The sequence below is a fragment of the Trachymyrmex cornetzi genome, unplaced genomic scaffold, assembly GCF_001594075.2.
Source record: "Trachymyrmex cornetzi isolate Tcor2-1 unplaced genomic scaffold, Tcor1.1 scaffold1194, whole genome shotgun sequence".
Taxonomy (NCBI): Eukaryota; Metazoa; Arthropoda; class Insecta; order Hymenoptera; family Formicidae; genus Trachymyrmex; species Trachymyrmex cornetzi.
Genome location: NW_017295756.1, coordinates 120817 through 145555, shown reverse-complemented (window position 1 = coordinate 145555; position 24739 = coordinate 120817). Strand labels below are relative to the sequence as shown.

At 35.6% G+C, this 24739-nt stretch overlaps 1 protein-coding gene across 1 annotated transcript in view; it reads left to right on the top strand.

The window, feature by feature from the left end:
* The first annotated feature begins 270 nt into the window (after nucleotides 1–270).
* Nucleotides 271–24739, top strand: part of LOC108766787 (pair-rule protein odd-paired) — a 37362-nt gene continuing 12893 nt past the window's right edge. The window contains exon 1 of the mRNA XM_018516291.1: nucleotides 271–1388. Within this exon, the coding sequence (XP_018371793.1) occupies nucleotides 425–1388 (964 nt within the window). The 5' untranslated portion in view covers nucleotides 271–424. The remainder of the gene's footprint in view (nucleotides 1389–24739) is intronic.

The window sequence follows — 24739 nt, the reverse complement described above, 5'->3', positions numbered from 1 at the left end:
GTCATCTAAAAGTGTTGTAATTCGCACGTGACAAATGTATCTTTACGCGGATTCGTGATGTTATACGTGAAACGTGAGATCGCTCGTTAATCGGAACAGAATGGGACTTGTTTTGACATGGAAATATGAATATTACGAGATATGGATTTTACGAAAGCTTAGAATAGGCAGCTTGGTAAGACTAGTGATTCTAGAATGAAGTGTACTGTGGTCTGTATACTTTCTATGTCAAATACACGTTTTTGCACTATTCAATTATAGTTCAAAAATATCCCGGTCCATAGTCCTTAAGATAGGGATTCAAATCCAACGACGTCGAAGATGTATCAAACATCTCCTTTGCCTGACGACGCGACCTGAGTCATATCGTCGTAAACAAAGTTCTTGGTGCTACTTTTGAAGTCAACGTACGCCAGTCACGATAATGAGTTTCCTAGAGGGTATGCCATCTCACCCGCATCATATCGTCAATCTGGGCATCAAGCTATCACCCGGAGGTGGCGGGACAACCGGTGGATTAACAGATCCCGGTGCGAACGTTCAGCCACCTCCGGGGACCGAAGCACCGTCCCAGCAACATCATCACTTTCATCCTCAAAGTTACCCGCCGCATCATCCTCACGCGGCTCCTCATATGGCCCCTCATATGGGCCATCACATGGGTCATCATCCTAGTTACGCCCGCGAGTTTATCCTTCGACGAGAACATGAAATAGCAACGGCGAGTCCTACCACTCCCGAAAGCGGTGGACTAGGCCTCTTCACGCCGCTGCATCATGATGGTACAGCTGCGACGATGCAACAATTTCCTCACCATCCCAGTCAACATCCACTAGCCGCTACTCACTATCCTGGACACTATCCTCAGGACACCAGATCGCTACCTTCTCATCACCAGTTTATCGGCTCGCCACATATGACGCCTGCCGCTATCCATCACCAGCAACATCCGGCTATGAACCATCCAAGTCATCACAGCGCCTTCTACAAATTCATTCCGAGGCCTAACGGCGCCGGCGGCATCGGCGGTAGCCACGCGGGTACCATCGGAAGCGGCGGCCAACTCCGCGAGACTACCTGTATGTGGATAGACCAAGATCCAGCGTTACCAGAAAATGGAAGAAAATTCTGCGGCAAAATCTTTAATAACCTTACCGACATCGTGTCGCATCTGACAGTGGACCACGTGGGCGGACCAGAGTGCACAACGCACGCGTGCTTCTGGCAGGGTTGCGCGCGTAACGGTAAGGCCTTCAAGGCCAAGTACAAACTCGTGAATCATATACGAGTGCACACCGGGGAAAAACCGTTCTCGTGTCCGTTTCAAAACTGCGGCAAAGTCTTCGCCAGGTCGGAGAATCTCAAGATACACAAGAGAACACACACTGGTGGGTACTGCTATTATCCTTTACTACTTTTTTCGCCTCTCGCTTAAACTACGGTCCCTTTTTCTCAGCAGATTTTATTGATCTCGTTAACTCAGTTTTATCATCATATAGCTTTATGGCGCATACAACGACTTTTTGTATAGTAGAAACTGACTGACGTCCGCAATGTTGATGTCGAATGTCGAGATATAATTAGTTTCACAGATTTTATCTGCACGAGACATAAAAAAAAAACGCAGCATAAAACAGTTTTCGTTTTCGTTCTCTCGGATTCCGACCCCAAGAATTTTTCGGATCCCATCAGCGTGACGCGTTCACGATCTAGATGCGTAGGTTACTCTCACAGATTTGAATCGGAATCTCGGATGACCTTTCCACGAACCGATTCTTCTTGCCGTCTAGAGAGCCGTATTAGCTCCGTTTTCGAGATCTGCCACAAACCGCCAAATCGCATAAATTATATCCATGTAAGCTAGCTTCTTCGTGGCATGAGTCACTTTCAAATCTCGCCGGAACTCGGCCGAGCGTGAGAATGATTAATACGGGAACCGACCGTTTATTACGTCGCGAAGAAGACTACACGGGGACAAAGAGGGGAGATTTTCTATGCCATTAGCTTAGTTTCGATTTCCGTCAAGCGAGATCGTGCGCGGAGCTTACTGTTAGAGTCGCATAAATAATCGTGTGAGGGAAATTAGTATCGCCATGTTTTCTACTCTTTATCTTGCGATCTTTTTATTCTTTTTATCCGTTCGCTTGTCTCATCCACGAGACGCCCCCGGCGCCTTGAGTCGTTTCAATATAATCAACCGGCTGTTTATGATGACAAGAATTTTTCGGAGCGCAATTAAGAAATTACCGGGCCATATATCGTGTCGTTTTATGCCTACGGCGCAGTGGACATTGTATTTACATATTTATTCGTCAGACGAGTGTCCCATTGGCCGATGCGACGGCTAAACGCTAGGCGTTAGCCGTGTTGTTGGACCTGCTGCTGTTAGCGAATTCCTTTCTAAAGTTATTAATTCCGTTGTGTAGTTTATTTTCCATGAGTTTGTCTTTCTTTTATTATAATTATTTTACAGTAATCTAAGTAGGAAATAGACAAGAAATATCCAGTTGCTGATATTTATTTCAGGTTATACTCTTGTTTTTTTTTTATTTGAGAAGTTGTAACATCGTCATAGAGGATATTTAAATGATTAAAATACATAAATAAATCACAGAGGTTTATACTATATTATTACTCACTTTTAAAGGATAAATGGGGAAAAAATTACGTTGTCTTTGTTAATAGTCAATAAAACGTTTCATTATAATTGCTAATTCTATATATGATAGTAATCTTATCTAAGATAACCTATTAAAAAATAAAAAATTATATATATCTATAAATTTTTTAATTGGTGTAAACAATTCTAATAATTACAGGCTGTAAACCGAAGTAATATAATCTCTAAATGTGAATCTGTGTATTATTACTAAAAAATAGTGAATATTCGCTGATGATCAGTTATAAGTGTAGCACTGAAGTTACTAATTAAGAGTTAACTACAGATTATTCTGTTTTATATTCTAATCGCTTATTTTTTATCTATTTTTTGTGTATATATTAAATAAGACATAAATTCACAAATTAAACACAAATATCTGTACAAATATATTTTATCACAATGGTATAACATAATAATAATTCAACAGTATTTTTTGTTGGTTATTTTGATGTTTATTTAGATATAATTTATACATAAAACTTTAATTCAATCTATCTAATTTAAGGGCATAATAAATATTTATGTACTTAATTAAAATTTTAAAAAATTATAAATAAAATAAATAAATAAAATATAATCATAAAATATCAAATACTGTCAGTCATAACTCTTGGCTAACTCAGAGAAATCTATCAACCCCTTCGCGTAATTTAGAAACACGTGCGGTAATATGTCGGATATGTATATTATTTTGCGCGCACCCACCCGCTCTTAATGACTTTTAATAATGAAATCGCACAGGGGGTATACGCATTCGGGATCCCACTAACAGTCGCAGGTGCCCGTATTTTCGTTCACACGATGCGAATTCGTGCGCTCATCGTCATACCCACCCCGTATACTGGGAGCAGTATATCACGTGTGATTAAATTTCGTTTTCATTTATAACAAACGCCACCCTTCCGACGCCATTGTAGAATGTGAGCTCTCTCTCCCGTGGCCCCCTCTCTCAACGGTACAGTTGACACTTTGGGACGCCCAGATCGACATTGTGCCACCCTCTGTCGCAGATTGGGATATATATTGTTATAACAACTATTGTACTCTACTTGAAAGCTTAAGAGTTCATGCCAGAGTAAACATTCGATAAAATCAAGTTTTATTTGTACTTTTCTAAAGATTTATGTCTTGGAAACAGTATCTTAAAATTTTAGATCTATATCTGTGAAATATTTCCGGAGCAGGAAGAAAACAATACTAATACACCGGTAAATTTTATACATGTATATACGTTTCATTTATTTTATATATTTTTTATTATATTTGAAAAATTATAAATCAATGATTTCCATTTTTCATAAAAGTCTACCAAGAACTCTACGCTATATCTTTAATCTGATTGATTTTGTAATTGTACTTTTCAGTATAATAATAAAAAGAAATATAAAAAATAAAATCGCTAAAATAAAATGATCTCTAAAAATAACCATTGACAAATCAGTAAATTAATAAAAAAGATCTTATGAATAAAAAATGATTAAATTAATCAAATGTATTAATTCAAAGAAAATCGATTATGTATTCAATTCGTCATATATACAAAGTTTTTTTCTCAAAATAATAATAAAATAAATTCAAAACGAATTAAATGCATTTATTTTGAAATTTGTTTTAAAAATAACATTAAATAAAATTATATTACTGCAAAATGCAATATGTTTTATTGTGTATTTTTATAGACAGTAATAATATCTATTTTTTTACGACACAAATTAAACATAAAACATCAATAACACAAAAATTATGAAAATTTACATATATGGTTTTCAATGCAAACTACACGGAGAGAATTTTCTTTTAAAATTTACCCTGAAAATATGGTGATTGTGGTACAATACAATGTTTTAAAGATTTTTACCATGCACTTCAGTAAAATTGATCAAACTTATTTTATACTTTATTGTAGTTTTATTAATGAATGAGAGAGATTTATATCAAAATTCTTCGAAATACAATGTTGTCCCACGATTGTCATATTTTCAGGGTAAATTCTAAGAAAAAATTCTCTCCGTGTATATAATCAAGTTTTTCTCGAGACTATACTTTTCAGAAACAATGACTTTGATAAATAAGACATTTTACAATCAAATTGTTACAAATTTGATATGCATATTCTTAAATACTCTGTCTATTTAATTACACAAAAGTTTCTTTGCATAAAATATTTAGTTTTATCTTATCAATGAAATAATAGCTTGCATCTATTTCGTGAAATTTTAATTCTATAATTTTCAAAAACATGCCATGCTCGTTATTTTAATAAATTACATATTTTCTCTATGATGTCTAAAGATTTAATTATAAATATGAACTAAAAATAGTATTCGTGTTTTTGTAAAATACGAATACGAGATATTTGTTCAAACGCGATGTTGGCATCAAGATATAAACGTGTGTAAACCTTTATTTGAAACGATTAAAAGCGCGAGACGAATGAACTCATTTCTATGTGCGTACACGGCAACGACAACCCTCATGCGACTCCCTCGTCGAGATAAATTAGCTTTTTCAAGAAATGATCCTCGATCCATGCACGGCTTCACGCATTGTTTTCGCACATTGCTTGTGAACGCGCGCGTATACACGCATCACGCCTCTTTATTACGCCTCCTTTTTTCCCTGCTCTTCTCGCTTCTTCTATTTGGAATACGTAAATGCGATTTGGCAGCACCATTCTGTCATTCTCACAAACGGTACCGTAAATATTTTTCTCTTGTGTATATTCCACACATATTCCTCTATTGTTTTGTTCAAACGAAGTGAAACGAATATAAATGCGCATAATTCGGAATTATCTGGAAAATTATTGCTTGACATTATAAAATGTAAATTGTGCATCCATGCATAAACAACATATGACATAAGTAAACAACATATACATATAAACAAAATTCTTTTTAAAAAGCTGAGATTTTTCTATTTTTTTTTATTTACTTAATATAAATCGCTAGCAAATAACTGTATATTAATTATTATTCAAACTAAGCGAATATTATGCATACGTGTCTTCTTTTTATAATAAAAAATAAATATTAATTGTGTGTCACGATTCAATAAGTACTCAGAGGAATATACAATAGAAAAGAGTAACGTACATTATAGATAAATAAATGAAAAAGTTGCTGTATACATAAGAGAAAGATGCGTGACTCAAAACAAGTAATAATACGTCACATACAATAAAATAATTAAATAAGTAATATAAGTTGCGAAAGTTTAATATTCAACTGTTATCAATAACTAATATTTAATTCATATATACTTGCAATGGGTATTTAGGTATAATTAATTATATTTTTTTATTTATATCTGCTTCAATTATTACATTAGTGGAGCATTAATTCATAATTCATAATATTTTCTTCTTATAATTTCCCTTTCAATTAATAATTATTATCAATTTTTTCTCCAAAAGAGAAAATATTTTAAACTATCTCATAATCAGTTTTAACTTATCCTTTACACATACATAAATATATTACTCTTGTATAATATTCAGAAATAATCGTTTTAGCATATATAGAGAGCATTATATTATAATTATATTATCATAATGTGTCAATATCGTGTTTTAGCGTCATAAAGATCCCAAGCGCAAATAGCCTGCAAGTACGGGACTTGGTGACGTTGCATTTAACGATGATCGATGGAACGCAGCATCCATTAGCATAGAAATGATTTCGAGTCGCGGCATCGGAACGTCAATCCATCGTAACTGTACGACAATACGGCGAATTGAGGAAGACTGAAAATATTGCCGCTTATTGTGGACACACATGAACGTGAAGAACGAATATAGAAAAAGTAAGCAACTGCGGTAACCGGTCACAATCTGTTCGCCGCGCGATTGGAAAATAAAGCACGCGCTGTCAAATCATTCTCTTCCCGTGGACTATCTGTTCTATTAATCCGCAGATGCGACCTGGTGGAACGGCGTCGGTCATTAGGATAAATCGATATGCATTTTAAAGCAGCTTATAGCTCTTCTCCCCTCTTTCCCGCAGCAGAGAATATGGCAAACAGGCGGAAGGGGAGAGGGTGGAAAAAAAGTGCAAAGAATAGTGTGTTACGCGTGAAACCGATTTTGCGTGTGCGTGGAACGGGCAGCAACGATTGGTCAAATCGACAATGGATCCTATGGCTTGTATGCCATTGGTCAGGATTTTCGGAGGGTTAGATGGCAAAGAATAGGGGGATGATACGGGATGAGTCGTTCACGAAGGGACGTGGGGAATAAGCGTTAAGTAGGGAGCGAACCACCGTGTCGAGAAAGAGCCATACGTGCAGGCGAGTAAATGGCTACTTATTCAGGCTACGACACAACTCGCTTATGAAAGAAAATACGCGAACCGGTTTCGCTAATCCCTTAATTGTTGCCAGTGATGATAAACAGAGCGGCGAAAAACTTGCTGGTCCTAATCGTCGATTTTTTTGGGGTAAACTTTTCGAATATTTCGACTTTTTTTGTAGTGCAAATGCGACGAGCCATTTTACCATGAGCGCTTCTTTGAAATATTTTATTATCGACAAAATATCGATGTATCTTACACAGTAAAAAATGTTTTATACTTACACGAAAAAAATTTTATATTAAGTTTTAATACAATTTAAAATTACACTTTACTATGTCCAGTATTTCCGATGGACCGTCAATATGATTCCGACGTAACTTTTACTATGGTAATACTAATTTTTATCACATAATTATAACAAATAAAGTAATTATTTTGTTAAACCAGTGCTTAAGCCATATTCTAACATGAAAACTGTTAATTTTTACTATGGTACGCAAACAAAATTTGCTAGGTACATATTTTTTACCTATCTTTACAATACTAACTTTTATTCAACAGTTGTGATTTTGTAATAAAAAATTTTTACTATAAAAAAGTATAAAAATTACGTTGCATTATTGTTTTTAAAAAACTAACTATAGCATTTAAACTGATAATTTACATGATGTCCGCAGGTACTACCACATTATAGTAATTTTAAATATAAAATTTTCTCCGTGTATATATCGTAAATGATCCACTCAAATTCTTGTTAAAATTTTGTGTCGAATTTTTAATATATTTGAGTATTAATTTAACACAATTTATGAGCAAGTGGATAAATGACATATAAATATTTTAAAACGTAAATTTTAAAATAAATGGATAAAGTATGTATTAATTTAACATAAATGTCAATTTTACTGAAAAAATATGCTTCCACAGTTTGCTTACAAATTGTATCAATATTACTTTTTATATATATCAATTCTTTTACATAATATTTATGTTACTTCCTAACATATCATCTTGTTAAATTAACATAAAAATTTCAGTTGACCGTTTAGAATACATGAAATATTAAATTTAATACAAATTTTCCAATCGTGTGTATAATTAATCCTCCATCTGCAATTTGTCTTTTCTAACATAACAAATTTTTATTCTCACATTTCTTTCTCATTTTTGCTCAAATTTCAATTTGAAGGTATTACCTAACATTTGAGTTATAAAAAATTGGTAATATAATCGAGATATTGAAAAGTAACCCTGAATTTTTTCGTGTCTTTTAAAAGTCTAAAACAGTAAAAAAACTTTCATTGGACAAAAAAGAGATTCTAAATAGAGGGAATAAAAATATTGCAAATGGGCATCTCTTAATTTTTCTTGCTGTCTCGGAATCCTTGAATTCACGTGTGTACTGACAGGTAGACTTGAATGATGTTAAATCATTAATCATTAATTATTATGTGTTTTGCTCAAATGTTTGTGAAAACATCAGGATTGTGTTTTTATTCCATACGCACGCGTATACCTTAGTGCGACGTATGATATCGTCGAGAACCGCTACTATTTTGCCGGAAGTCACGTCGTCTCTGAAATGGCTCCAGTGGAGTTACCAATCCCGAGGAGTTGCCGATCGTTGCTACGCTGTGAGTTAGCCTGTACTAGTGTACAGGCAATTACTTTCAGGCGCGGAGAGGCCAGTATACTTCCATATTTTTGCGTCGTTGGGGCACGACATGGAGAGGGTGTAAAGCCTGAAAGACGCGACGTTGGAAGAGTGGAAGCTGGTGGATTCGCCTCGCGGAATGCCGAGAGTACGAAGGATGCGTCTCTCGACGAAGACGGTGGAAGGACAGAGAAGAGACGACGGGACAGTAAAGCGAGAAGAGCCGGATCGGATAAAGAGACCACGAGAAATTATGAGAAGCACGGGGCCACACGAGGAGCGTTGCCCGAAGAGCGAGACGATATTTGCTCAAGCGAAGGGCCGCCGGTTGGAAATCGATGACGATCGACAACGCTGGTGTATGCCGAGTATATTTGTACGTGTGATAACCTACGATGGTTCGGAAGTTTTCAACGAATGATGAATTATAAGGTCGAACGAATTCGAATCGAAGCGAGGAACAGTGGAAATTTGTCGAGACGAACGCAAGCATCCATTTACGCATCATACAATATCAGCGTTTTAGATCTTGATAAAATCAAATTCTGATATCTAAACTTCGAGATCGAATAAAAAAAGAATAGAAATTAAAAATTATCAATCCACAATATCGAAATGTCTACAAAAGTCAAAGTGCGAAAAAGCAGTCGTATATATGTACAGAATTTTTTCTTATTGTACATTTATAATTGATAGCAAAAATATTAAGAAATTTAATGAAAAAAGGGAGCTTAAGCTAAAAAACCTTAATTTAGGAAACTTAATGTAATTCTTAAGGTAACTTCTTTATACTGAAAGAAATATTTGGTACAAATAATTTACTGGTATAAATAATTTATTTTGTTGATAAGTGACTTACAAACACTTCCTTAATTTTTAATTAAAAAATTGTGTTGCTATAATTAAAATTTGGTTAGCATACCAACAAAATAAATTATACATACTACTAATCAATTCTCTCAGTATAGGAAGTTTATTAAATTATTAGGAAGAGACCTTAAGCTAAAGAAATTTAGCTTAAGTTAAATTAAATCTTTAAATTAAGGTTTTTTAGCTTCAATTTTCCTTTCTAAGAACTTAATTAAGTTACCTAAAGAATTAAATCAAGGGAGCTTAATGACGGGTTAAGCGGTGCTAGTATATCACTTGCGTCTGACTCAGGATTTACTACAAAACCATCAAACTACAACCCCATCCTGCAAAACCAAGTTTGGAGGCATCTCTCTACACATAGATCTTAGTTCTATTCCGCCTTGAAACGACAGCGTGATCAGTGCCGAAAAAACGGATTATACAATAGATTAAGCGTGAATTTCGCTTTGACCTCAATGAGATGTTTATGGGATACCAACGAAAGCATGAGTCAATTCATAACGTTGTGCTATGTGCGCAAAATTAATAGACTGTAAACCTTTTTAAGTGTAATTTCGCGAAGGAATTCATTCGGAATTTATGAATTTTGCGTAACAATACCAAGACAGATACTTCTAGGAACGATGACAGCGGCATTGCGCCGAGGTCAGACAGAGAAACGATGCGGGCGCGAGATTATTGTATCGACGACTTATCGGAATCTTTCTGTCGGGAAGATCGATCGGGACGACCAGCCAACGCACACCTCGATCAAATCGAGAAATTCGATTTAGAGATAACGCGCATCGTGAAATCGGACCACAATCCTCCAGACGGCTGCGGTTGACAGATATATACAATTCTGCGATATTTCTCGAGAATGCCCGACGAAGATCGATAGATCGTCCCATATCTCCAACGCCATCGCCAACGAAAGCTCAAAATAAAAAAACATCGGAAATTCGGTAAGACGTATCGATTTGAACTAAAAATCGTGCCATCCTTATATGTCGGATTTCTCCTCCATATAAAAAAATCTATAATATTAATGAACTCTTTGAATTAAAATCTAGGTTAATTTTTTGAGAAATTTCGTTTACAACAGCAAGAGCATTTATCTTAAAAAAAAAAGATGTAGCAAAAAACACATGTTAATGCTGCTAAAGATAGGATCATTATCTTATGATCGCAGAAATATCATGTTTTTTCACGTATTGCAAAGATGAATCATAAAGTATCGTCGGTACGGCAAATAACGTGGAAAAGTCCATGGACAAGTTCGTGGGTCGATAAGGGCGAGACAGTCTTTCGCGCCTGCACCTCGAAAAGCAGCCGCCAATAAAAAACCACCCCACGTTCCTGTTTATACCACGCGCTTTGTTACTTGACCGCCCACACCTTCATCGATCGCTCGACACGACGCGCTCGCTCATCTTTTGACAGCGTGAAATATAAGGCGAGAGGCGCGAAGACGAAACTCGGAATATTCCCGTTATTTTTATATCGAGGAACGAATCGCCATTGGAGATAGTAATTGAGCGGATCACGATAAATCGACGTTATCCGCCACGCGAGCACAATACGGAGGATTAATCGGTGAAAATTGAAACTACCTCTCATTTCTCATGTCAAGATAGTTGTATTATTAGAACAGCGGTTTACGTGGTATATAATAAGAATAGATTACACGATAATTTGGGATATTAAATATATTTGGGTAACACGATATTATGCCGAGATAATTGAAGTATCATGAATGTTAATAATATTTAAAAATTGCTTTGCATAATATTTTATGTATTTATTAATTTTAATTATTACGATTATTTATGAGATCTGTAGACTTTTGCTGAAAGATCTTATTTATTCGTTCGCAAATTTTGATGTTCTTATAGAATACATTCTTCGAAACGAATCTTATATTTATTACGATATATCTTATTTATTCGTTCGCAAATTTTGATGTTCTTATAGAATACATTCTTCGAAACGAATCTTACATTTATTACGATATATATTGACAAACTGTTTTCTCAAATTCGCGACGAATTCAGTATCTCATGAAACATTCATTGTTTTCAAATAAATCTGACCAAGCTAGGGGACAAACAGACCAAACAAAGTCCAAAACAAAGCCATAAGAATGAACGTGCATAAAGTGTTATTTATAAATACTGGAAATTGTCAACTAATCTTATATCAGTCGAGGAATCACATTTACAATGTGAGCTTAATTTCTCGTAAATATCCTGTATTGAAATCTAATACTTGCCAACACTGAAAGATAGTAATTAATTACTTATTTTAAGTATTAAAAGCACTATTGTTTTAGTACATCAAATAAGTAATTAATTACTGTCTTACACACTGAGAAAAATGACCGTTCAAAAAGTAATAAATAGATATTTCCGATTGATCTTGATCGGATTTATAAGACTATCCGATCAAATTTTAGGACTATCCGGTCAAATTTATCGAATTTATAGGACTATCCGATAAATTTGATCGGATAATCTTATAAATCCGATCAAAATCAATGGGAAATATCTGTTTGTTACTTTTTGAACGGATAAAGCTCGGAAATTTTTCTCAGTGCAGTATTAAATTTTTGTAAGGGATGTAAATTGTGTAATGATTGTATATTATATAGTGTACTTATTGTCTCTCAGTAAAAGTCTGAAGTCATTCAGATATGAATCTCTAATAATAAAATATCTCTGCATATTCTGCATCTTAAATATCCTATTTTATTATATAATGAACTCTCTGAATCTAGACATCTCTGTAATCATATCCTAAGTTTTATCGCAAAAGTAATTCAACGTAGGAAAAGCAAAAGTGAATCAGTAGGCCTGATTTACGAGCATTTTCTCTTTCATCTCAAGTTATGAGGGTTCGATGCCGAAACACTTATCTCACTCGCGAAACTGATTTAGACAGAAAGATTTGTTGCAAAAGTGGCGTGCGCCCGGTCGTCAGGCCGTCTTTTAGTCGTAGCCTCCGGCATTCTCTCACCTACGAAAGCTCTAACGATCTCGGCTATATGGTCCAGCGAGGGTGCCGAAAGCGCGCCCTTAACCCGTCAATTTAGTTCGCAACGGTCTATAAAAATTGTATAACTCATTTCCTACGCGCGCGGAGAAACTCAGAAAAATAAAAAGAGTAATCAAACAACGTCAGTATGCCAGCGATTTGCATATATTGCTGATAAAATTCGAACTGCTTTCAAAGTAATGAAGATTCTCTTAAGAATTTTGTATATAGAGATTCTTAAAATAATTGTAATTAATACAATAATCTTTATCTATTTATTTGTTATTATTATTACTAAGAACGAATAATTATGCGAAATGTTTCTAAAGTAAAATAACGTGCATTAAATTGTCTTGTTTTAAAGCTCCCATAATTTATTAAACAATTTTTCATAAATTAATTTTATATATTATATTAATATTTGAGATATATTAAAACAATTATTTAAAATATCAGTTTCTTCAATTTATTTATCTGTTAAATAACTTCTATCTTTTTAAGTGCGTATAGACATATCAATTATTTAAAATAAACATGGGTTTATGGATTCTAACAGAGTATTAAACATTGAGAGTTGAGAGGCGACGTGTTTACGCAGACAAAGTCTGTCTCTAGTTTGTCGGAAACGAGTGTTGATACGATTAATAGTGCACCTCGACTTTGACAGATAGTCAATAAAGATCGGAACAACAGAATCAGCTTGAAGAATGAAAACCGAACACCACTATTAAACATGAAACGCAAACCTGTTGGTTAATGGAAATTGATATTGTCAATGCGGGTATCCAAGTATCGAGATATAGATACATGTAGCTAATACATTATTAAATTCATAACGTCAATTTATATCCAATTTGAGTTATTTAAATCATTTATTATAAGTCGCTGCTGCTTGCACTCTATATATCGTTAATTTAACTAAAATAATACAGTTAAATAATTTAATTCAAGAAAATATAAATTAGACTCAAATTTAGCTTACTATTTACTATGTGCACGTTAATAGACGTTATTTATATAGAGAGTTATTTACTTTAAAAATAATCACAAAAATGGATTAATTTACATTTTAATGCACACAAAAATTAAAAATAACAAAATGTTATTTAACTCAAAGGATCGGGTTACCACCACTTTTTTAATATCTAAAACTGAGAAAAATCTCTGGTTGGATCAATTAGAATTTTGGTTGAAAATGGTCGATGAATTATACATAATTTTTTGGTTAAATCTACAAGAACTCTAATCGAGAGACACAGTAATGTCTCGGCGCTAAGTCAAGCGTAGCGATTGAAATAACAGGAATTCTGATTATAATCAGAATTATCTAGTTTTTCTATTTTTAATTAGACATTTTTCTTAGTGTAGTGTAGATATAACACTAGTAAAAATCGAACGGCACGCGAGTGGCTTCCCCAAAAACACGATCGGTTAATTACCTCTCCTAAACGCACGCGTGCCTACTCTTTGGCGATAGACACTGGTAATGGCTGGTCTCTTGATCATTCAGCTGAAAAAATAACGAGGCGCCGCGCTTCCTATCCTTTCCCTCAACCATGTACCGTTATTGATGCATGGACAAAACAGCTCGCATCATTAATGTCTCGTGTGTATCTAAATTCAATAATTCAACATCGCTTATTTTGTAACACACAATAAGAAAATTTATAAATTAATTTTTTTTTTGTACTCGCTTTCCACCCGAAATACTTAAAAGTTTATGTTGTTCTGATATTTGATTCTTAATTTTTGTAATTTTCATGAACAAAAAAATTCTTGTGAATTTATTAAATTGGTCATTGTTGAATAGATATTTTCGATTAACTGATTAATACTAATTTATTTATATTTGTACTGGCAATTAGTATATATTATATGTTTGTGTACAATATGTTTCTCTGAAGAATTCATAACGTGATAAACAGGTTTCTCGTTAACGTTGTAGTTTGATGGAAACCCTTTTGGAAACGTAATTGCCAACTAACATTAATGTCGCGGCTAACAGGCCTAGAATGTCGCAGTACCTCGTTCGCGATGAAATATTCGCGACACACATTCGCAGCAATTAAAAGCGTCTGCCTTCATCGCAGACACCTCCCGGCAATATTAACGCTCATTAACGTACTTATTATTTTCTCGCGATGAGTCACGTCCCTCAGGAATCGTTGTAAATCAATCATGCAACACACGATGCAAATAATAGATAGTCAAGTAACTTCTTTATAATTAAACAACATATAATACTGCACATTTTGCGACAGAAAATGATTGATCAGCGACAAACTTCTTGTGTTTCCGATTAGAACTTTCGTTCTAAAGAGAAACGTAAAAATTTCATTACATCTACATATTATATATAAGTTAATTAATATACACTTTTAAATTCATAATGTCCAATTATACTAATTTTGAGCTACTTTTAATTATTTCTGCAGGTCTTACTCAATATGTCGTTAATTTGATTAAACACTGGAGTTACAAATTTAACTAAAAAAAAGATTTAAAAAATGTATTAAATTTGACTCGAATTTAGTTTATTATTTACTAAATGCATACGTTTATTAATAAATTATTAATAAATATATCACGTTAAAACTAACCAAAAAAAAGAAATGGATTTATATATTTTGACACACAAAGTTAAAAATAAAAAAATTTATTTAACTCAAAAGATTGAATTGGTTTTTTATAACAGTGCAGAAGCGACGCTGCATGGAATGTCGCGAGAAAGACATTTGAAGAGTTTACTCGAATTCCAGTGTATACGTTCGTTTATACAAATGCAATCGAACGATTGTATATTACGAATAATTATAGAAATTATCCTCGCACTGCCTTCGATGAATTCGATCGGCGCGAACGTAGCGTATGTACCTGTCTTTCCGGATAAATTACGGTCATGCATTCTGAAATCCTTTGAGGTGTTTCCTCACCAGGAACGTTCAGTTTCGCGCCGGTTGACGTAAATGCGTAGGTGCAAAAGCGAGATGAGATATCCCGCGTGCACGGGACGCTAAAAGAAATCAAACATTTCTGGTTATCTTCCACCGGGGGATGAGCTGTTCGACAAGAAAATAACTCCGCTTCGCTCTTCTATTCGGAATAAACGCTCCTTTTCGTTCTGTTCTTACTGCCACCCCCCCGGCTCACCTCGTCCCCCCTTTCCGTTCTTCGACTGGATATAGATTGGAAGATATGGCTCGCGGACCGGGCAAACCGGCGCTGTTATAAAATAGTACGGGGGCATTAAGCGCACCGCTAAGCGACTGTATATTATTCTGTTTGTAGCCAGACGTTCGCGGGCTAATGTTGCCATTCTTGAAAAAGTCCGCTGCGCCCCGGCGTTTATTGGCGCCTCCGCTCGCACGTGATATTTTTTCGGCCGCGGGGCCGTCTAATCGGAATCGAATTTATCGTTTAACGCGAAGCGCTGAATGCTGCAGAATGCGTGTATATATTTGCCGAATGATTTAAATACTTCGCTCTTTCGTGCGCACGTGGTATTCTCTGAGCGATTACACAGTCGTGGTTTTGCTGATTTATCAAGCTTTCGGAAGATTGAGACATCCAGTACTCGGATCAATCTCAACAAACTGAACTTGATTGGACGAAGATGTTTTTTTTAGCAAATTGCGTTTAACTTTAGCTTGCATTTTGTAGTTTATTTCATCAACCCCCTAATGTCGAGGTAGAATCTTACCAAGACAAAAAGTCTATTTTATTAAGACATAATCTTCATATTTTCGTACTAGAAACATTTTAATTAATCAAAACTTTATAAATTCTTTTTCGCTTCTATAATTGATACATAAAATTAAAAAAAATGTTTTTAGTAAACACATAGTCAGGTTTTCTTTAATTTATAGCTTTAGAAGAGAGAGATTATTACATAACTTACAAATTTTTTCAAAACGCAAAGATGAATTTTGCTTATTCTCAAATGAATTTTCATGTTAGCAGAATTTGATTAAAAAATTTGTTATTGGAAATATTTGCAATTTATTTGTAGACAGATGACATATATTTAAATTTAAGTTGTAAACAAATTAGCTTCACGTTGGTTAAAGAAATCGTAGCGTGGGAAGGAAGTGAGAGGTATATGTATCTGAGATACCCCGCATATTTAATTATCTTAGGAATCTCCTGGATTCAAATCTCGACTTTATGTCGCAATAAGTGCCGGAGGGTCAAACCGCATGGAGCGGTCATTAAAGTCTGCTCGCGGCTCTACGATATCCTCAACGGTAGAGAGCACCAGTAGAAAGCTCTTTATACGGGAGCTGGCATCTCACGATGCGCTTCTTGTTGCGCATCAATGCAAGCGGGTAACCGAAGACGGGGTAAATCACTCCGAGTTTTGCCGCTGGCTGCCGTCATTGGTACGGTAGCCCCCGTCGAAATAATACTGGGCGCTCCTCCCCTGCGCCGTGTACGTTAAAGATGCCGTCGTACAATGACGATCATCGAGAAAATATCGAGTGTCCGTAACATTATACTTTCGTGCGTTTAAATGTTGGCGTCGGTGTCGGAGCGTGCGCGCGCGTACACTCAGCTTGTTGCGTGTCAACGAGTGGCGAGCGTATAAAACCGGCGATATCTCGTGTGATCGTGAATGCTCCTTATTCGCCATATGATCCCAAGTTCATCAGAAGTTTACCGAATGCACATTATTACTGATAACGTTCGATACGACGTGAATCTGCGTTACTATTGAAGATTTAAAGTCATTTCGACTATGATAAATTCTAATATAATCGGTATTGTGCATGACATACATAGCGAAGATAAAACTTGCCAATTTGTTATCTACACTTTTGCGAAGAAACGAGACTGTTTTAGAACATTATTAGTAATCTGGATTGATCTCAAAATCACCGAATATGCCGAATATTATAGTAATTTCAAATAGCTGAATATATTGGTGGTTTCAATCCTGTGGTTGTAGTTGTGTACACATAGTTTATCTTCGCGCATCCACGAAATGGGTTTTATAATGCATATGCGCATATGCGAATAAGCATATATTCACTCGATTCACACTAATTAGCCGGTCCACGTTAACTAATTGGCTACTCACGCTTTCTCCATTTTCTGCAACTCTGTCTTTCTTATTCTACAATCTTGTCTGTATCGTTGCTTTCTCGCTTTCTAATTGTAATGATAATCTTCTTCCATTTTGTCCGTTTTAAGATTTTATTTCGCTAATTGATAATATATAAATAAATACGTAATTTATATATATATATATATATATGCCTTCATAATATACTCTCTAAATCTGAATCAGCGGATAGTCACTGATTATCCAGTGGCATACTTGGCACTAATATCAGTGATTATCCACTGATTCAGATTTAGAGAGAGAGTAAGTATAGTTAAAGATACAGATAAGTGTTGCAACGTTAAAAAAAATCTAATAAAATTATTTAAGTAACCTGGCCAATTTTTTTCTCTAGAAAAAATGTTATAAGGCAGTAAAATACAATACAAAAATAATACAATAATAAATTTCAATTTGATATTATCTACCAAAAAAATTTAACTGCAAAACTTTGAAGGATTATTTCATCCCTTAAATGAGCATGTCTTTTTTAATGTTGAATAATGTATATTTAAAACAAATATATATACATATATTGTAATTAAAATTGGATAAAATAAGATTTGGAAGATCATTATTGTCATCATTGCCAATTTTCATCACTAACTCTTTTTGTAACTCTGTATCGAGTTACTGCAATCTACCATATCTAAATGCTACCGAACGTCAAAATTTCGCAAAAACTGATGAGCACGTGACAAAATTTTTCTACGAATGATACGTCGACCGAGTCAGAGATCAAGTCGAATCTTCACGAAGAGCTCATTATCATGGCCCGTCACCCTCGTAACGGGTCGCGCAGGTCTACGACGTTTTTCCCACAGTTCTCTCCCGTCAAAACGCGCCGGAGGAACATTGGCGGACGTAGGAGAAGAAGACGAAGAAGGAGGAGAAGGCAGAGGGTCGGTCGGTTGTCTCCGTGGTCCGGTAGAAAAGGTCGAAAAAGGGAGGGGAGATAAATAAAAAAAAAAAAAAGAGAGAGAGAACCGCGGAGGGAGGAAAAAAGGAGGAACGAGCAGAGGAGCGGAGAAAACAAAACGGAATTGCGGCCTAGCTGCGGTGGATGATTTAGGGGGCGAGGGTCGCGGGTCGAGACCGGGCTCTGGAATGCTGGACCTTCTTCTTCTTCTCCTCTTCGATCCTCTTTTCTCTCGCGGTCTTCCTCGCAACGTTCTCTCCCTCTCTCGCATTCACTCCCACTTTGTATCTCTCTGCCATTTCGTCCACGGTGAAATCGTCGTCGTCGAGAAGATGCGGGAGGAGTAGGGGGAGGAGGAGGAGGAAAAGATGATAAGAGACAAGGATAACAGATAGAACATTTACATAGGTCGTTAGTGCGGGCAGATGTAGGGACGCGTTCGCGTATACCTAACAGTGACCGCGTGCCCACCTTGTGCCTCCGGTTCCTGACCGTGAGACTCCAACTTCGTATGGCGAGATCGACTTCCTATTGTTGCTCGAATTTGTCACCGTTTCGTTTCGTTAACGGCCGTCGCGAATAAACGAGCTTGTAACTCACGCACGTAATAGAGAATCATCCGAGTTTTCGCCTCGCTAGCTTTATATAAAGAAAGACGAAATTTTTACGGTATTTAATTCCAGATTAGAGCATTACTATATCCTATATTGTTATTCGTGCTCATATTAATTTCACGTTGATTGTATATGTAATCAACATCGGACTTGATTCACGGGCAATTTTTCTCTTTTCAAGAAATGGATGGAAGCCAAGATTCAGCCAACACATATCTGCTAATGCTGGCAATACGTGTGTGCAAGATTTATCGGCGGATATCCTGTCTCTTTCACGTTTGTCGTTCGCTCTAAAATTTTTACCGAACCTCACTTTTGTTATATTCGTAGTATATTGAAAGACGTATTACTGCATAATATGACACAATATTTATATACAATATAAATTTTATTCAATCATCCATCCCAGAGAAAGGTTTCTTCGATTCAAAGAAATGTTTCTTTGTGGTATGGTCAAAGAAAAAATTTCTTTGATTTGAATATAATTTTTTGGAATCAATTAAAAAAATTTATTTAATTTTTCAAAAGGTGATGTTAGAAGTCAAAGAAATGATGTTAAAATCAAAGAAATTTTTTCTTTAATCGTACAGCAAAGAAATGTTTCTTTGAATCAAAGAAACCTTTCTCTGGGTGGTTGCGCAATGCTTAAAAGTTTTGCTTTAATAGATAATGCTTATAAAAATTTGTCTTAATATTAAATAGATAAACCTCAGCATTTCGATTACTGTTATAAATAGGTGTGAATTATTTTTTATACGGCCGATGGGTATATAAACACTTCGAATTTCTATTCTAATCTACCGGCAAGATCGGGCAAACCTCCTGTCCCACGGACTCATGTCGGATTGACCTAAAGGGCCACGTCAAAAATCATACGGATACATGTCTCAGGTCGTTTTGACGTCGGGGCACACCAGCCCCATTTCTTTATTGTAATTTAATTTCGTAACCCGACGCCGTGTACCTTCGGCCAGGGAAATTATCGGGGGTCCGTGTGTGGCACGTTATAATTTTCTCATAAGAAGCTCTGACGAATTGAGTTTCGAACGTCCAAGAATGTCATAAGCGAACGTTTCTCTTGAAGAAGAGCTAAGAGTCAAGACCTTTTCACACCAAATTCACGCGAATAAAATTATTCGTCAAAAGCTTTCTTGCCTATGGGGATACAAGTTTCTCTTTTTGATGAAAAAAGATCAAATTAATATTGCGCGAAAGTTTGCAGCAACATTACACAAGTAATAGCTGGGTAAATTGCAACGATGATAAACGTCAAGTATTAAGCGTGGTGTAATAATATAAATTTACATCCCACAATTTATAGAAATACTATCGCTATATATCGCATTTTGATTAAACGCGTAATTGCTTTATCACTGCAAGTTGCTCAGCAATTAAACAGAGTATAATATACAACCTGCTGTAAGAATAATTTTTAGTAAGAATAAATTCGATGACTAATAAATAACAGATAATAGACAATATTTTCTTCAAAAATCATGACAATGTACGCATCGCACACTCCAGAATTATTTTCTACAGAGTATTTAATTACCACTTAATAGATGTTTCGTGCTTATAAGAATGTTATGATTATTGCACTCAAATAGCAATAACTGATTCTAACGCATGTATGTCACAATACTCTATAGAATTAAGCTTTAATTTTCAAATACGAACAAACAATTAAAATGTTAATTATATAATGTTAATTATAACTGAACATAGATAAAAGATCATTTGTGATCAAAAATTTCTTTAAATAGTAATCCTCTAACTAAGAAAAGGAAAAAAATCGTGGCTACGCATTCCAATATTAAAAGAATGAATGAATGTCAATAATATACAGTGTATATTATATTTGGAATTTGTATATATTATGACTTTTATATATATATATAACAGCCAACAATAGAATGTACGAACGTTGCATGTGGAAAAACATTCTGTATTATTCCATGTGTATTCGCATGAAGATTTAACACAACCTATCGATCATCGCTATCGCAAAAAGGTGTTACCAAAGTTTTTACGCAAATCTAGCAAAATTATCTTTGCGAGATGCGAGTGTGAAAAGTCGTAATAAATAAAATCGCACCGTGAAACGTCGTGTATGCACGCTAACGGCGTATCAGCGATAAAAAAAGAGGCCTGCGTCAGCGTCGCGTGGACGATTGTATAAATAAGAATTATATGTATAAAATATGAAATTTCGCACGAGGGGGACGCGTTGCAGAGAAATAAGTACGTGAAACGAAAAGCGTTCGAAACATAGATGCAAAAAGAGATACTAAAGCTGCGAAGTATTAAACGTGAGCGCATAAAGATCTAACTTCGTCCTTAAAACGAATGCATAAAGTTGCAGCTGGAAAACCATGAACTTGGTTTTGCGTTGATAATGCAATAACGAAAATAAAAAATAAAATAAAAGAGGAAGGGTCAAGTATGTGTTGTGTATATTAGATGGGACGCCGTAAAAGTTGTTCTCTCGTCTCATCCTTTGCCCATTCTTCTCTCTTTCTCGCTCGCGTTGTTTCATCTTATCTCTTTTTTTTTTCTGCATTCTCTACTTTTCATTTCTTTCGCGTCTCTCTCCTCTCGCTCTTGGTGCACGTGTATACGTCCCGTCCGTACGTGTATACAGGAGAGAGGTAAGTTTCGCCAGCCGCGTTATATTTACGAAGAGCCTCTACCTCTAATGGTTTCGATGCGCTCGGACGCAACGCGTACCTGTCCCGCGCGGAGTGCGTGTGCACGCACGCGTGTGTGGAGCGATTCCTCATGCGCGCGTGCGTGTTCGGTGTACACACGCGTGCACGTCCCGATCCCGCGATGCGTGATACAGCGCATAGGGAAGACGAGGGAGGATTCACACATACGCACACGCACGGGCCGCACGGGCGTGAATTATGCCTCGCGCGAGATGTCAAATTGCTCGCCATATCATAAAATATACAACTCCGCGCGCTGTGGGAAACATTATGTTCTCTCCCGGTCCTCTTCGCTCCCCCCTGGCCATTCCACTTTCAGCCACCCGGTTGTCCCCACCGTCCACCCTCCCACGAGTCCTCCTTCTCCCTCTTCCCGTTCTCGTCCTCGTCCTCGTTTCTCACCCCCGCGCGGCCGTCATGATTCGCAAATAAATTCGCGCGGCGCACCGCAGTCGTATTAACGTCGAGACGGTTTCGGCGCTCGCTTCCGGAAATTCATTTTTCCGTCGGCGACATAATGTCACCTCGATGTAATGGTGAAACCGTTGCATATACGTATATGGAGAGAAAGAATGATTTTATTTAAGTATCTAAACATATATTCAGGTACATACAGATCTGAAAATAATTTTGTTGAACAATCAGAATAATTATCTTGGACGCTCAAGCTGATTGTGGAATGGAAGACACGTAAAATTATTGTGACGTGCGATGATTGATACCAAATTGAACAATATTGTAATATCGAATACGCAGAAAGAACTATTTTTCTGAAATATCTAAAAACTGAACTATAATGGTTCAGCATAATTATTTTCAGATCTGTATCTAGCTAAATTTTTAGATATTTCAATAAAATTATTCTTTGTACATATCGTAAGATATAACAATTTAAATAAAAAAAGAGCAACTTGCGAACAATCAGATACGATAATCTTCAGATTTTTGTGAAGATTTTATTGTTTCATAATAAATGACTGCAATTACATCAGGAATATTTGATAATTTTAATTCTGTTTTTCTTAATTGTTTCGAGAAATGTATACAAATCGTACGTTTATTCAATTATCGTATGCTTTTTACGAATGCGTATGACACTTCAACCTTAAAAATTATATTTTAAGAAGAGCTGCAACGTCGTCATGTATCCGTCCAATAGCTAGAGCGTAATATACCTGCGACTCACTTTGACCTGATCTGATTTAGCGATCTTTCCGCCACGCCTCACGTCTAATCGCTAGATGAGAGAGAGAGAGAAAGAGAGAGATATTTCGGTTCATTAATAAGCCTAAAACTGGCCCACACACGAGAGCAAGTCTTGAAGAGAATGCTCCGTCGTGCCCAAGATCTCTCTCTCTCTCTCTCTCTCTCTCGCAGAACGTTCCATCTCGCGAGAGGAGAGCTGAAGATGAAAGATCCATCGATGATACATAGTGTATCGACGCGAGAAACCGTCGAATCATCGGCCGTCAATAAATACCGATCGATCCCGCGCCAGCGTCTATTAATGACTAAACGTCGGCTAACCAAATTAACCGTGACTAAAGTGCGTTTAACTCGGCATTCCTCGTACTCGCGTAACATTGTTTAAACCGCCCCGGTTACCATACGATAAATCATGATCGTGTACGCGTGATTTCCTCAATGATTTTGCAACCTTATAATGGTATTCTTCAACACAAACTTATTGTGTTGATAAAAAGATTAGTGCTACGTTAATCTTTGATACATTGGCTGATACAACGATTTATTCAATTTGCAACGTAACTTCATGTCGAAACTAAATATACGACATTACACACAACAACAGAAAAGAAAGAAAATCATTATCCCTTAATAGAAATATAATATTCTAAAAGTATGGGAACTTCTGTTTTCTTTTATTTTTGTGTTGAATCTTCATTTGGATCGAAATTCATAGTTGTAACTAATTTTCAATCTTTAGTTATTTAAGAGCATGGTTAATTATAGATTCATATATTAGATTAATATTTTACAGATCTCTATTTTACGAATCTATGTATTTGAACAATATATTATTATTTATGATTTATATATATATAATCTCAAAGAGAAAGAGAGAGCGATGTAGTAACTATTTAAAAAATATCTACCAAAATATAATTATTTAACAATTTTTATAGACTATAACCATTATATGATTGCAGATAGTTAGAAGAAATGATGACAATTGTAAATGCTCATAAAAAATGCTCCAAGAACATAAGAGTTTATTTGAATAATAATTAAAATCTACCATTTATTAATCTAAGATTGTCGAAATAACAAATAATTCATGAATCAATGTCTTATGAATTAAAGAACATTAGGAGAATCTAATCCTTGTAAAAATTAAATATAGATTAACGAATGATCAGAGATCTATGAAACTCTGTTTATTCGTCAAATCATGATCGACTAAGAATACTGATCTTAGTCTCATCAATATTATTAGTACGCATTCGTTTAATAACTCTAAACGAGAAAGAATTTTTCACGTGATCGAAGGAAGTTCTTTTTTTCTGCATGATGTTTAATGAAATTCCTCCAAGATTACTTACCGTTATTGCAGTAAGGTTAATGTATCTTCTTACTTGCTCTTTCTCCAGTATTCTCCCTTTTCTCTGCTATCCCCTTGTCCTTATATTCTCTCAAGTATCCGTCGCGCGAGGTTTCCCCACTTAATCCTGTCCGTACGTAAATCATGAACTTCCTTCTCGACGCCTGCGAGGGTACTTGGCAGGACTACCCACGAAAAAAAGGGAGAAGGGGTGAGACATGAGAATGCGGACGAGAGCAAATCGAAACTTTTCTAGAAAGCTGCTTTCCTCGTATGAAACTGAAGCTGGTCCATGGTTTTTCCTTCTATGAATGAATAGGTGAAAGTTACACAAAACGATGTAA